Source organism: Rana temporaria, unplaced genomic scaffold (genome assembly GCF_905171775.1).
Source record: "Rana temporaria unplaced genomic scaffold, aRanTem1.1, whole genome shotgun sequence".
Lineage (NCBI taxonomy): Eukaryota > Metazoa > Chordata > Amphibia > Anura > Ranidae > Rana > Rana temporaria.
Window position 1 is genome coordinate 27936 of NW_024404586.1, and position 14062 is coordinate 41997.

The 14062-nt window shown below is 52.3% G+C and overlaps 2 protein-coding genes across 2 annotated transcripts in view; both read left to right on the forward strand.

Moving 5' to 3' along the window:
• MARK4 (microtubule affinity regulating kinase 4) overlaps positions 1-11594 on the forward strand; it is a 30634-nt gene extending 19040 nt beyond the window's left edge. The window contains exons 11-15 of the mRNA XM_040334740.1: positions 1691-1794; positions 1889-2125; positions 3110-3189; positions 11306-11350; positions 11442-11594. Coding sequence (XP_040190674.1) covers positions 1691-1794; positions 1889-2125; positions 3110-3189; positions 11306-11350; positions 11442-11506 — 531 coding nt within the window. The 3' untranslated portion in view covers positions 11507-11594. The remainder of the gene's footprint in view (positions 1-1690; positions 1795-1888; positions 2126-3109; positions 3190-11305; positions 11351-11441) is intronic.
• Positions 11595-12692: 1098 nt separating this feature from the next.
• On the forward strand, positions 12693-13856 carry LOC120922647 (SH3 domain-containing protein C23A1.17-like). The gene is made up of 3 exons (XM_040334739.1): positions 12693-13272; positions 13361-13612; positions 13687-13856. Exons 1-3 carry the CDS (start codon positions 12693-12695, stop codon positions 13830-13832), a joined length of 978 nt encoding a protein of 325 aa, XP_040190673.1. The 3' UTR covers positions 13833-13856.
• Positions 13857-14062: the final 206 nt, after the last annotated feature.

Below are 14062 nucleotides of genomic sequence, written 5' to 3' on the forward strand. Positions count from 1 at the left end.
TGGATGATCAGCCCAAGGGGTTGGCCATCGGTGTGAGAGATGATTGGATGATGGCGGATCAGCCCAAGGGGTTGGCCATCGGTGTGAGAGATGATTGGATGATGGCGGATCAGCCCAAGGGGTTGGCCATCGGTCATTAATAGACGTGTGCAATTCGTTTAGTTCTGGATTTTCGTTTTTTTAAAGAATTTAGACAAATTTGTTCATTCCGAAAATTTCGAATTTTTCGATTTCCGGATTTTTCAATTCTCAAATTACCGAAATTACGAATTTTCGGAAATGTAAAAATCAAAAATGTGAAAATTCAGAGTTAGAAAAAAAATTAATTTTCAAATTTCCGAATCTTCGAATGTCCGAATTTTTCGAATTCCAAATTCTTGAATTTACGAAATTCCCGAAATGACGATTTTTCGAATTTTTAGATTTCCGGATTTTGGAATTCCCGAAATGACGATTTTTCGAATTTTTAGATTTCCGGATTTTCGAATTCTCAAATTCCCGAAATGACGATTTTTTTCGGAAATGTGAAAATCGGAAACGTGAAAATTCAGAATTTTAACCACTTAAGGACCCGCCCCCTGTACATATACGTCCTTTTTTTAAAGATGGATATCTCGGTAACGGAAGCAGCCGCTGCCACAACCGAGGTATCCATCTTTACTGTGAGCGGTCCTGTAAACGATAACGGCGGTCTCCGCGGGTGGATTCGGCGGCGGGAGAGGGCCCCCCTTTTTTTTTTTCAGTGTAAAAAATAATAAAATAACTAAAAATAAATAAGAAAACAAAATTTTTTTTTAAAGCACCCCGTCCCACGCGCAGAAGCGAACGCATACCTGAGCGGCGCCCGCATATGAAAACGGCGTTCAAACCACACATGTGAGGTATCGCCGCGATCGTTAGAGCGAGAGCAATAATTCTAGCACTAGACCTCCTCTGTAACTCAAAAGATGCAACCTGTAGAATTTTTTAAACGTCGCCTATGGAGATTTTTTTAAGTGTAAAAGTTTGACGCCATTCCACGAGCGGGCGCAACTTTGAAGCGTGACGTGTTGGGTATAATTTTACTCGGCGTAACATTATCTTTCACAATATATAAAAAAAAAATGGGCTAACTTTACCGTTGTCTTATTTTTTCATTCAAAAAAATGATTTTTTTCCAAAAAAAGTGCGCTTGTAAGACCGCCGCGCAAATACGGTGCGACGAAAAGTATTGCAACGACCGCCATTTTATTCTCTAGGGTGTTAGAAGAAAAAAAAAGATATAATGTTTGGGGGTTTTAAGTAATTTTCTAGAAAAAAAAAAAAAGTTTTTAAGTCTTGTAAACGCCGAATCAGAAGAACACCCAAAGGTCCTTAAGTGGTTAAAATTCGAAAATCAAAAATTTGAAAATTCAGAATTAGAATTTTTTTTGGAATTTTCAAATTTCCGAATCTTCGAATTTCCAAATAACCGAATCTGGAATGTCCGAATTTTTTGAATTTCCCCAATTCCAAATTTTTGAATTTCGGAATTCCTGAAAATTAGAATTTTAGAATTTCCCCAATTCCAAATTTTCGAATTTCAGAATTTTAGAATTTCCGCATTTTGAAAATTTTCAGAAAAAAGCTAAAAAAACGAATAAAACGTAAATGAATGAATTTTGTGGCAGTGCGTCCTCCTCAATGACCGCCATTTTGTTTCCTCTTTTAGATCAACACGCCTCCGGGGGTGATGGGTCGCAGGAACACGTACGTTTGTACGGACCGCCACGGCTCAGAGCGCCATTCTCTCCTCCATAACGGAAAAGAAAACAGGTAAATCACATGGTGGAGTGACATCACACTATGACATCATAGTGAAGTTGGTTTGAGGGGCTCTGTGTCTCTGATGATATCTCTCTCTCGCCAGTTCTACGCCGTCTCGCCCTCCTGCCCCGTCGCCCTCTACGCAGAGCATCGCGGAGCGCAGCTCCCTCTCCCGGGGCTCCAACGTTCGCAGCACTTTCCATGGTGGTCACGTGAGGGACCGCCGGGGTCAGAATCCACCGCCGAGCTCCCCCACCCACCCACACGAGGGGTTAAACCAGAGCCGGACCCGGGCCACCTCCAACCTGTTCAGCAAACTGACCTCCAAACTGACTCGCAGGTAAGTGAGTAGAAGGTGGAGCCCACCCTTCTTCTGCTCGTCAGACTATCTCCATGGTACAGACTGGGAGCCCAGCGAACCCCCCCCCCCCCCCCCGGCACAAGGCACAAAGAGCACCTGTTATATGAACTGTGACAGCTCTGTGCTCTGGGTGTCGCATCAAGTCACTGGGATCCAGGTATGTGCAGGTATGACAGTTGAATAGAATGTGTTGGCTGTGCATGGTATGACAGTTGAATAGAACACACTGGCTGTGCATGGTATGACAGTTGAATAGAACACACTGGCTGTGCATGGTATGACAGTTGAATAGAACACATTATAAATCTCCCCTAGACATCTCATAGAATCCGTAAAACGACGTGGTGACGTCAGTACGTGCCCCTCCCGGTCGCGTTTCGTCACAGGTGACGTTATCAAATGGGGAGCGGGCAGCGTAATGACGCCAGACCTCGTTCTGAGACGCAAGCGTCAGGCTAAAAAAAACTCCATATTGATTCCGGGCGACGGATCCCTAAGGCAAAGACTGAATCGGTGAAGGGGTTAACCACTGGGTGGCGCTGTAGGGGTTCAGTGTGTCCTAGGGATGTGTTTCTAACTGTAGGGGGGATGGGCTGTGTGTGACACGACACTGATCACCGCTCCCGATGACAAGAAGCTGTGATCAGTGTCCTGCCACTTGGAAGAACGGGGAGGTGCCCTGTTTACATCAGACAGTTGGATAGAACACATTGGTTGTGCGCGGTGTGACAGTTGGACGGTGTGTGCTGGTCGGGGGGCCGGCGCTCTCCATGTGGATGTGATGTCATTGGACGGTGTGGCGGGTCAGAGGTCGTCTCGCTCCCCCCTCCCCCTCCTGTGTCTGAATAACTTTTACTTTTTTCTTTCATTTGTCTTCTCAGATTATTTTCTTCCCTCTTCTGACTCCGCCCCTTTCTGTCTCCTTTTCTATTTCACTCTCCTCTCCTCTCCTCTCCTCTCTAGGGTCGCTCTCGACCCGTCTAAGAGACAGGCGTCCCACCGCTGTGTGTCTGGAGTGTCCCTCCCTCAGGACAGCAAGATCAGTAAGTGTCTAACCCTCCTCTCCGCTACTATCCTCTTCTCCACCTCCTCTCCGCTACTATCCTCATCTCCGCTACTATCACCCTCCTCTCCGCTACTATGCTCATCTCCACCTCCTCTGCGCTAATATCACCCTCCTCTCCGCTACTATCATCCTCATCTCCTCCTCCTCTCCACTAATATCCTCCTCTCCACTAATGTCACCCTCCTCTCCACTAATATCACCCTCCTCTCCGCTACTATCCTCATCTCCGCTACTATCGCCCTCCTCTCCGCTACTATCCTCCTCTCCACTAATGTCACCCTCATCTCCGCCACTATCCTCATCTCCACTAATATCGCCCTCCTCTCCGCTACTATCCTCATCTCCTCCTCCTCTCCACCAATATCACCCTCCTCTCCACTAATATCCTCATCTCCACTAATATCACCCTCATCTCCTCCTCCTCTCCGCTAATATCACCCTCCTCTCCACTAATATCCTCATCTCCACTAATATCACCCTCCTCTCCACAACTAATCCTCATCTCCTCCTCCTCTCCGCTAATATCACCCTCCTCTCTGCTACTAATGTCACCCATCTCTCCGCTAATACAAAACCCTCATCTCCATTCCGCTATTAGAACGCTTTTATCCTCTGATCTAAGACTCTCCTTTCTCCTAAACACTCCAACACTCGTCTCCTCCTCCTGACTCTCTTCTCCTCTCTGATGGAAGGCTGTGATCTCTCCAGGTCGACGGGCAGATTTGTGTCCCTCATACACCCGACACCCCCGATCCCCCCCGATCCATCCTCCTTTCCTCTGATAATCGCTCTGTAAGCTTATTATGGGCGGGGCCTCCTCAGTCAGGGCCGAGACCCTCCAATACGTGGAAGGGACAGCAAGAGATTTCATTGGCTCCATTATTGGCTCATTCATTGCTTCATTCATAGGTTCATTCTTGGCGTGTTCATTGGCTCATTCATTAGTTCACATTCACTTGGTGGGGAGGGGGTTGGTGGGTGGAGGGGGTTGGTGGGTGGCGGGGGGTTGGTTGGAGGGGGTTGGGTAGGTGGCGGGGGGTTGGTTGGAGGGGGTTGGGTAGGTAGCGGGGGGTTGGGTAGGTGGCGGGGGGTTGGTTGGAGGGGGTTGGGTAGGTAGCGGGGGGTTGGGTAGGTGGCGGGGGGTTGGTGGGTGGCAGGGGGTTGGGTTGGTGGGTGGAGGGGGTTGGTGGATGGAGGGGGTAGGGTGGTGGGATCGTTCTCTGTAGGTTGTGAAATGCGTAGCCAGACAATGACATCGGGATCCAGAGGATTCCTCCAATCCTGCACTGGGCCATGATCCATGTGTGCTCCGGAAATGGGGCGTGTGGCCCTCAGGAAGGAGGGCGTGTGGCCCTCAGGAAGGAAGGCGTGTGACACTCAGGAAAGAGGGCGTGGGGCCCTCAGGAAGGAGGGCGTGGGGCCCTCAGGAAGGAGGGCGTGTGGCCCTCAGGAAGGAAGGCGCGTGGTCCTCAGGAAGGAGGGCGCGTGACCCTCAGGAAGGAGGGCGCGTGGTCCTCAGGAAGGAGGGCGGGTGGTCCTCAGGAAGGAGGGCGTGTGACCCTCAGGAAGGAGGGCGCGTGGCCCTCAGGAAGGAGGGCGCGTGGTCCTCAGGAAGGAGGGCGCGTGGCCCTCAGGAAGGAGGGCGCGTGGCCCTCAGGAAGGAGGGCGCGTGACCCTCAGGAAGGAGGGCGCGTGGTCCTCAGGAAGGAGGGCGCGTGACCCTCAGGAAGGAGGGCGCGTGGTCCTCAGGAAGGAGGGCGCGTGGTCCTCAGGAAGGAGGGCGCATGGTCCTCAGGAAGGAGGGCGTGTGACCCTCAGGAAGGAGGGCGTGTGGCCCTCAGGGCGTGTGACCCTCAGGAAGGAGGGCGCGTGGTCCTCAGGAAGGAGGGCGTGTGGTCCTCAGGAAGGAGGGCGTGTGGCCCTCAGGAAGGAGGGCGTGTGGTCCTCAGGAAGGAGGGCGCGTGGTCCTCAGGAAGGAGGGCGCGTGGTCCTCAGGAAGGAGGGCGCGTGGCCCTCAGGAAGGAGGGCGCGTGGCCCTCAGGAAGGAGGGCGCGTGGCCCTCAGGAAGGAGGGCGCGTGGTCCTCAGGAAGGAGGGCGCGTGACCCTCAGGAAGGAGGGCGCGTGGTCCTCAGGAAGGAGGGCGCGTGACCCTCAGGAAGGAGGGCGCGTGGTCCTCAGGAAGGAGGGCGCGTGGTCCTCAGGAAGGAGGGCGCGTGGTCCTCAGGAAGGAGGGCGCGTGGTCCTCAGGAAGGAGGGCGCGTGGCCCTCAGGAAGGAGGGCGCGTGACCCTCAGGAAGGAGGGCGTGTGGTCCTCAGGAAGGAGGGCGTGTGACCCTCAGGAAGGAGGGCGCGTGGTCCTCAGGAAGGAGGGCGCGTGGTCCTCAGGAAGGAGGGCGTGTGACCCTCAGGAAGGAGGGCGTGTGGTCCTCAGGAAGGAGGGCGCGTGGTCCTCAGGAAGGAGGGCGTGTGGCCCTCAGGGCGTGTGACCCTCAGGAAGGAGGGCGCGTGGTCCTCAGGAAGGAGGGCGCGTGGTCCTCAGGAAGGAGGGCGTGTGACCCTCAGGAAGGAGGGCGCGTGGTCCTCAGGAAGGAGGGCGCGTGGCCCTCAGGAAGGAGGGCGTGTGGTCCTCAGGAAGGAGGGCGTGTGGTCCTCAGGAAGGAGGGCGTGTGGCCCTCAGGGCGTGTGACCCTCAGGAAGGAGGGCGCGTGGTCCTCAGGAAGGAGGGCGCGTGGCCCTCAGGAAGGAGGGCGCGTGACCCTCAGGAAGGAGGGCGTGTGGTCCTCAGGAAGGAGGGCGTGTGGTCCTCAGGAAGGAGGGCGTGTGGCCCTCAGGGCGTGTGACCCTCAGGAAGGAGGGCGCGTGGTCCTCAGGAAGGAGGGCGCGTGGTCCTCAGGAAGGAGGGCGTGTGACCCTCAGGAAGGAGGGCGCGTGGTCCTCAGGAAGGAGGGCGCGTGGCCCTCAGGAAGGAGGGCGCGTGACCCTCAGGAAGGAGGGCGCGTGGTCCTCAGGAAGGAGGGCGTGTGGTCCTCAGGAAGGAGGGCGCGTGGACCTCAGGAAGGAGGGCGCGTGACCCTCAGGAAGGAGGGCGCGTGACCCTCAGGAAGGAGGGCGCGTGGACCTCAGGAAGGAGGGCGCGTGACCCTCAGGAAGGAGGGCGCGTGACCCTCAGGAAGGAGGGCGTGTGGTCCTCCGGAAGGAGGGCGTGTGGTCCTCAGGAAGGAGGGCGTGTGGTCCTCAGGAAGGAGGGCGCGTGGACCTCAGGAAGGAGGGCGTGTGGTCCTCAGGAAGGAGGGTGTGTGGACACAGTCGGGACACCCTGGCATAATGGCACATCCAATCTCCTGTAGGGTCAGGCCCTGAGTGACCACAGTGCCCTCCATACTGATCAGGTTAGAAATGGAGGCAGGGTCACCTCCAGTCCTGGCATCTAGACACGCCCCCAGCAATATGAACTCCTCCCAGGAACTGTATTGAATACGCCCCCTGGCCCTGGGTCGGATATACCGTATATATACTGGAGTATAAGCCGAGGCACCTCATTCTACCACAAAAAACTGGGAAAACTTATTGACTCGAGTATAAGCCTAGGGTGTCCATCTGCATGCCTCACTGTGCCCATGCCTCACTGTGCCCATGCCTCACTGTGCCCATGCCTCACTGTGCCCATGCCTCACTGTGTCCATGCCTCACTGTGTCCATGCCTCACTGTGTCCATGCCTTACTGTGCCCATGCCTCACTGTGCCCATGCCTCACTGTGTCCATGCCTTACTGTGCCCATGCCTCACTGTGCCCATGCCTCACTGTGCCCATGCCTCACTGTGCCCATGCCTCACTGTGCCCATGCCTCACTGTGCCCATGCCTCACTGTGCCCATGCCTCACTGTGTCCATGCCTTACTGTGCCCATGCCTCACTGTGCCCATGCCTCACTGTGCCCATGCCTCACTGTGTCCATGTGCATGCCTCACTGTGCCCATGCCTCACTTTGTCCATGTGCATGCCTCACTGTGCCCATGCCACTAGGGGGCCCCCATTAGGGTTGCCAGCGCCCCATAGACATTCTACTGGGTAATATACGAGGGGGTCTTTCAAAAAGTCAGATGAATATATAAAAGAGGCGGAAACTCTCGTAACAAGCGGCCCGGTGACTTGACGTTGCGCCCCTGATGGTGAGGAACCTTTTTAGGAAGTTGGGTTTTGCCCCGGAAGGTGTTTTCCAGATTTGATGGTAAATTTCGGCACATTTGGGGGTTTCCTATTGGGTGACGTTGTGCCCCTGATGGTGAGGAACCTTTTTAGGAAGTTGGGTTTTCCAGATTTGATGGTAAATTTCGGCACATTTGGGGGTTTCCTATTGGGTGACGTTGCGCCCCTGATGGTGAGGAACCTTTTAGGAAGTTGGGTTTTCCAGATTTGATGGTAAATTTCGGCACATTTGGGGGTTTCCTATTGGGTGACGTTGCTCCCCTGAGGGTGAGGAACCTTTTTAGGAAGTTGGGTTTTCCAGATTTGATGGTAAATTTCGGCACATTTGGGGGTTTCCTATTGGGTGACGTTGCGCCCCTGATGGTGAGGAACCTTTTTAGGAAGTTGGGTTTTCCAGATTTGATGGTAAATTTCGGCACATTTGGGGGTTTCCTATTGGGTGACGTTGCGCCCCTGATGGTGAGGAACCTTTTTAGGAAGTTGGGTTTTCCAGATTTGACGGTAAATTTCGGCACATTTGGGGGTTTCCTATTGGGTGACGTTGCGCCCCTGATGGTGAGGAACCTTTTTAGGAAGTTGGGTTTTCCAGATTTGACGGTAAATTTCGGCACATTTCGTGGCTTTCTATTGGGTGACGTTGCGCCCCTGATGGTGAGGAACCTTTTTAGGAAGTTGGGTTTTCCAGATTTGATGGTAAATTTCGGCACATTTGGGGGTTTCCTATTGGGTGACGTTGCGCCCCTGATGGTGAGGAACCTTTTTAGGAAGTTGGGTTTTCCAGATTTGACGGTAAATTTCGGCACATTTCGTGGCTTTCTATTGGGTGACGTTGCGCCCCTGATGGTGAGGAACCTTTTTAGGAAGTTGGGTTTTCCAGATTTGATGGTAAATTTCGGCACATTTGGGGGTTTCTATTGGGTGACGTTGCGCCCCTGATGGTGAGGAACCTTTTTAGGAAGTTGGGTTTTCCAGATTTGATGGTAAATTTCGGCACATTTGGGGGTTTCCTATTGGGTGACGTTGCGCCCCTGATGGTGAGGAACCTTTTTAGGAAGTTGTTTTCCAGATTTGATGGTAAATTTCGGCACATTTGGGGGTTTCTATTGGGTGACGTTGCGCCCCTGATGGTGAGGAACCTTTTTAGGAAGTTGGGTTTTCCAGATTTGATGGTAAATTTCGGCACATTTGGGGGTTTCTATTGGGTGACGTTGCGCCCCTGATGGTGAGGAACCTTTTTAGGAAGTTGGGTTTTCCAGATTTGATGGTAAATTTCGGCACATTTGGGGGTTTCTATTGGGTGACGTTGCGCCCCTGATGGTGAGGAACCTTTTTAGGAAGTTGTTTTCCAGATTTGACGGTAAATTTCGGCACATTTGGGGGTTTCTATTGGGTGACGTTGCGCCCCTGATGGTGAGGAACCTTTTTAGGAAGTTGGGTTTTCCAGATTTGATAGTAAATTTCGGCACATTTGGGGGTTTCCTATTGGGTGACGTTGCGCCCCTGATGGTGAGGAACCTTTTTAGGAAGTTGGGTTTTCCAGATTTGATGGTAAATTTCGGCACATTTGGGGGTTTCTATTGGGTGACGTTGCGCCCCTGATGGTGAGGAACCTTTTTAGGAAGTTGGGTTTTGCCCCGGAAGGTGTTTTCCCGATTTGATGGTAAATTTCGGCACATTTGGGGGTTTCCTATTGGGTGACGTTGTGCCCCTGATGGTGAGGAACCTTTTTAGGAAGTTGGGTTTTCCAGATTTGACGGTAAATTTCGGCACATTTGGGGGTTTCCTATTGGGTGACGTCGCGCCCCTGATGGTGAGGAACCTTTTTAGGAAGTTGGGTTTCCCAGATTTGATGGTAAATTTCGGCACATTTGGAGGTTTCTATTGGGTGACGTTGTGCCCCCGATGGTGAGGAACCTTTTTAGAAAGTTGGGTTTCCCCCGGAAGGTGTTTTCCAGATTTGATGGTAAATTTCGGCACATTTGGGGGTTTCCTATTGGGTGACGTTGTGCCCCTGATGGTGAGGAACCTTTTTAGGAAGTTGGGTTTTCCAGATTTGACGGTAAATTTCGGCACATTTGGGGGTTTCCTATTGGGTGACGTTGCGCCCCTGATGGTGAGGAACCTTTTTAGGAAGTTGGGTTTTCCAGATTTGACGGTAAATTTCGGCACATTTCGTGGCTTTCTATTGGGTGACGTTGCGCCCCTGATGGTGAGGAACCTTTTTAGGAAGTTGGGTTTTCCAGATTTGATGGTAAATTTCGGCACATTTGGGGGTTTCCTATTGGGTGACGTTGCGCCCCTGATGGTGAGGAACCTTTTTAGGAAGTTGGGTTTTCCAGATTTGACGGTAAATTTCGGCACATTTCGTGGCTTTCTATTGGGTGACGTTGCGCCCCTGATGGTGAGGAACCTTTTTAGGAAGTTGGGTTTTCCAGATTTGATGGTAAATTTCGGCACATTTGGGGGTTTCCTATTGGGTGACGTTGCGCCCCTGATGGTGAGGAACCTTTTTAGGAAGTTGTTTTCCAGATTTGATGGTAAATTTCGGCACATTTGGGGGTTTCTATTGGGTGACGTTGCGCCCCTGATGGTGAGGAACCTTTTTAGGAAGTTGGGTTTTCCAGATTTGATGGTAAATTTCGGCACATTTGGGGGTTTCTATTGGGTGACGTTGCGCCCCTGATGGTGAGGAACCTTTTTAGGAAGTTGGGTTTTCCAGATTTGATGGTAAATTTCGGCACATTTGGGGGTTTCTATTGGGTGACGTTGCGCCCCTGATGGTGAGGAACCTTTTTAGGAAGTTGTTTTCCAGATTTGACGGTAAATTTCGGCACATTTGGGGGTTTCTATTGGGTGACGTTGCGCCCCTGATGGTGAGGAACCTTTTTAGGAAGTTGGGTTTTCCAGATTTGATAGTAAATTTCGGCACATTTGGGGGTTTCCTATTGGGTGACGTTGCGCCCCTGATGGTGAGGAACCTTTTTAGGAAGTTGGGTTTTCCAGATTTGATGGTAAATTTCGGCACATTTGGGGGTTTCTATTGGGTGACGTTGCGCCCCTGATGGTGAGGAACCTTTTTAGGAAGTTGGGTTTTGCCCCGGAAGGTGTTTTCCCGATTTGATGGTAAATTTCGGCACATTTGGGGGTTTCCTATTGGGTGACGTTGTGCCCCTGATGGTGAGGAACCTTTTTAGGAAGTTGGGTTTTCCAGATTTGACGGTAAATTTCGGCACATTTGGGGGTTTCCTATTGGGTGACGTCGCGCCCCTGATGGTGAGGAACCTTTTTAGGAAGTTGGGTTTCCCAGATTTGATGGTAAATTTCGGCACATTTGGAGGTTTCTATTGGGTGACGTTGTGCCCCCGATGGTGAGGAACCTTTTTAGAAATTTGGGTTTCCCCCGGAAGGTGTTTTCCAGATTTGATGGTAAATTTCGGCACATTTGGGGGTTTCCTATTGGGTGACGTTGTGCCCCTGATGGTGAGGAACCTTTTTAGGAAGTTGGGTTTTCCAGATTTGACGGTAAATTTCGGCACATTTGGGGGTTTCCTATTGGGTGACGTTGCGCCCCTGATGGTGAGGAACCTTTTTAGGAAGTTGGGTTGTGCCCCAGAAGGGGTTTTCCAGATTTGATGGTAAATTTCGGCACATTTGGGGGTTTCCTATTGGGTGACGTTGTGCCCCTGATGGTGAGGAACCTTTTTAGGAAGTTGGGTTTTCCAGATTTATTGGTAAATTTCGGCACATTTGGGGGTTTCTATTGGGTGACGTTGCGCCCCTGATGGTGAGGAACCTTTTTAGGAAGTTGGGTTTTCCAGATTTGATGGTAAATTTCGGCACATTTCGTGGTTTCCTATTGGGTGACGTATTTTCGTATTTCTTTCAGGGTCACAGACGAATCTGAGGGAGTCGGGAGACCTCAGGTCACAGGGTGAGTGTGCCGCCATCTTTCTTGTTTGATGAATGTGGGTGGTCTCGTGATTTGCGCTCTCACACCCCTCCCCCTCTCTCTCTCTCCGCAGTAGCGATATACCTTGGTATAAAACGCCGACCCACTCCGGCCTGCTCAGACCTCCCAGGGATGTGAAGAAATCCGCCCGGCGTACCCCCTTGAATTTGCCAGCCCCCTCCACTGCTCCTGGTGAATCTCCCCCAGTGGGTAGACCACGCCCCTTACAGGGTAAGCTCCGCCCGCTCGTCACTGTTGGGTCGCTGGGACTTTAGGGAGGTCTACGCTCCGTGGAAATCCATTGAAACTCTGCTGTAAACTTCTGAGAGCTGGAAAAAGCCCCGCCCCCGGGTCAGACACGTTCCACTTTTGCTGTCGGGATGTCGTGCCTTTTAAGATGGACACACCCTCCTGGTCTGGATTGCCACGCCCCCCCCCCGCCGCCGTGCGTTGTTTGGAGCAGCCATGGTGAAAGAAGAAAAGGGGGGGCGGGGTAGAGGAGCTCATCCGCTTCAGCCTCAGGAGACGCGGCCCCTTCATCTGTGCCATCCCCACTTATGTATTATGAGAGGGCTGTGACATCACTGAGGGGAGGGGCCTTCATGCTGAGACCCTCCCACGAGGAACATGGACAGGAAAACATGCTGGATCAGTGTTATCTAATCCAATAATTAACACTTTCCTGAGAAGATTCCCACCGAAACCTGAGCCCGCCCTCCAAATCCCCCACTAGCCCCGCCTCCCCCTAGCGTATGCGATATGTTAATGAGCCTCTTGGAACTCCGTATTTTGAGTTCTGCATCCACAAAGAGTAACACAGATCTGACCCCTCCCCCATCTCCACACCCTATTAATGAGTTTGCTGGTGATTATTCTTCAGATGTCTATTGGATAATGTTTCCCTTTTATTAGGAATGGAATGTTGGCCTTCTTATGCCCCTCCCCTTGCGCTGCCCACTCACACCCATAGGTTGCTGGTCATGTGGGCGGGTCTGTATATATGTGCGGGTCACGCAAATTCCCTTTTAAGTATTGGGGAGGGGAATGCCCTCCGGTCCACCCACTGCGCTCCATACCCAACGCCAACACGCTGAGGTGCCCCCCCCCCCCCCGAGAGGACACACCTTCACCCCTCCTGGTAATCGATCGCCACCGCCATTCTACCTTCCATTCCATACGGGGGATGGTCATAGGATACACTGGACGATCACCAGACTCCGCCCAATGGTAGACGATCACCTTGTATTATATCCAACCAAACATCTCTCTGTATTATACCCAGTAGTCAGTCTAACACAGGATGTGCGGAATCTGATCTATAAACATGTATGTGGTGAGCACAAGTCTTCGCACCACGCGACGGAATCGTACTGCGACCACTCTGCGCTATACTCCACGTCCCTTACCCATCGCTCACTACACTCCTCGTCCCTTACCCATCGCTCACTACCCTCCTCGTCCCTTACCCATCATCCCTTACCCATCGCCCACTATACTCCTCGTCCCTTACCCATCGCTCACTACACTCCTCGTCCCTTACCCATCGCTCACTACACTCCTCGTCCCTTACCCATCATCCCTTACCCATCGCCCACTATACTCCTCGTCCCTTACCCATCGTCCCTTACCCATCGTCCCTTACCCATCGTCCACTATACTCCCCGTCCCTTACCCATCGCTCACTATACTCCTCGTCCCTTACCCATCGCTCACTATACTCCTCGTCCCTTACCCACCGCTCACTACGTTCCTCATCCCTTACCCATCGCTCACTATACTCCTCATCCCTTACCCATCGCTCACTACGTTCCTTGTCCCTTACCCATTGCTCACTACGTTCCTCGTCCCTTACCCATCACCCACTACACTCCTCATCCCTTACCCATCGCTCTCTATACTCCCCGTCCCTTACCCATCGTCCCTTACCCATCGCCCACTATACTCCTCGTCCCTTACCCATCGCCCACTACATTCCCTGTCCCTTACCCATCATCCCTTACCCATCGCTCACTACGTTCCCTGTCCCTTACCCATCATCCCTTACCCATCGCTCACTATACTCCCCATCCCTTACCCATCATCCCACTACGTTCCTCGTCCCTTACCCATCGCCCACTACGTTCCTCGTCCCTTACCCATCGCCCACTACACTCCTCGTCCCTTACCCATCGCCCACTACGTTCCTCGTCCCTTACCCATCGCCCACTATACTCCCCGTCCCTTACCCATCGCTCACTACGTTCCTCGTCCCTTACCCATCGCTCACTATACTCCTCGTCCCTTACCCATCGCCCACTACGTTCCCCGTTCCTTACCCATCGTCCCTTACCCATCGCTCACTACGTTCCTCCTCCCTTACCCATCGCCCACTATACTCCTCGTCCCTTCCACCCTCCAAACCAGCTCCACCATATGGGCTTCATCAGGGGTCAAGTCCTGGGGACTTCAATCCACTGTACCTTAGTAATCCTTTATGTTACTGGCCGCTTCCTGTATATGGATTCATCGGGTAGTGTGCGGGTATTCCGTCACTTCCTCCATGCCGCAATGTCTCCTGGGAGCTTTTGTCATTGTTCCCAGGAGACATTGCGGAGTCTGCGAGTTATCGCGGGAACTTTAAGCAAGTTATTTCTAAATCCCGCGATAACTCACGGCAGACCTCCGCAATGTCTCCTGGGAACAATGACAAAAGCT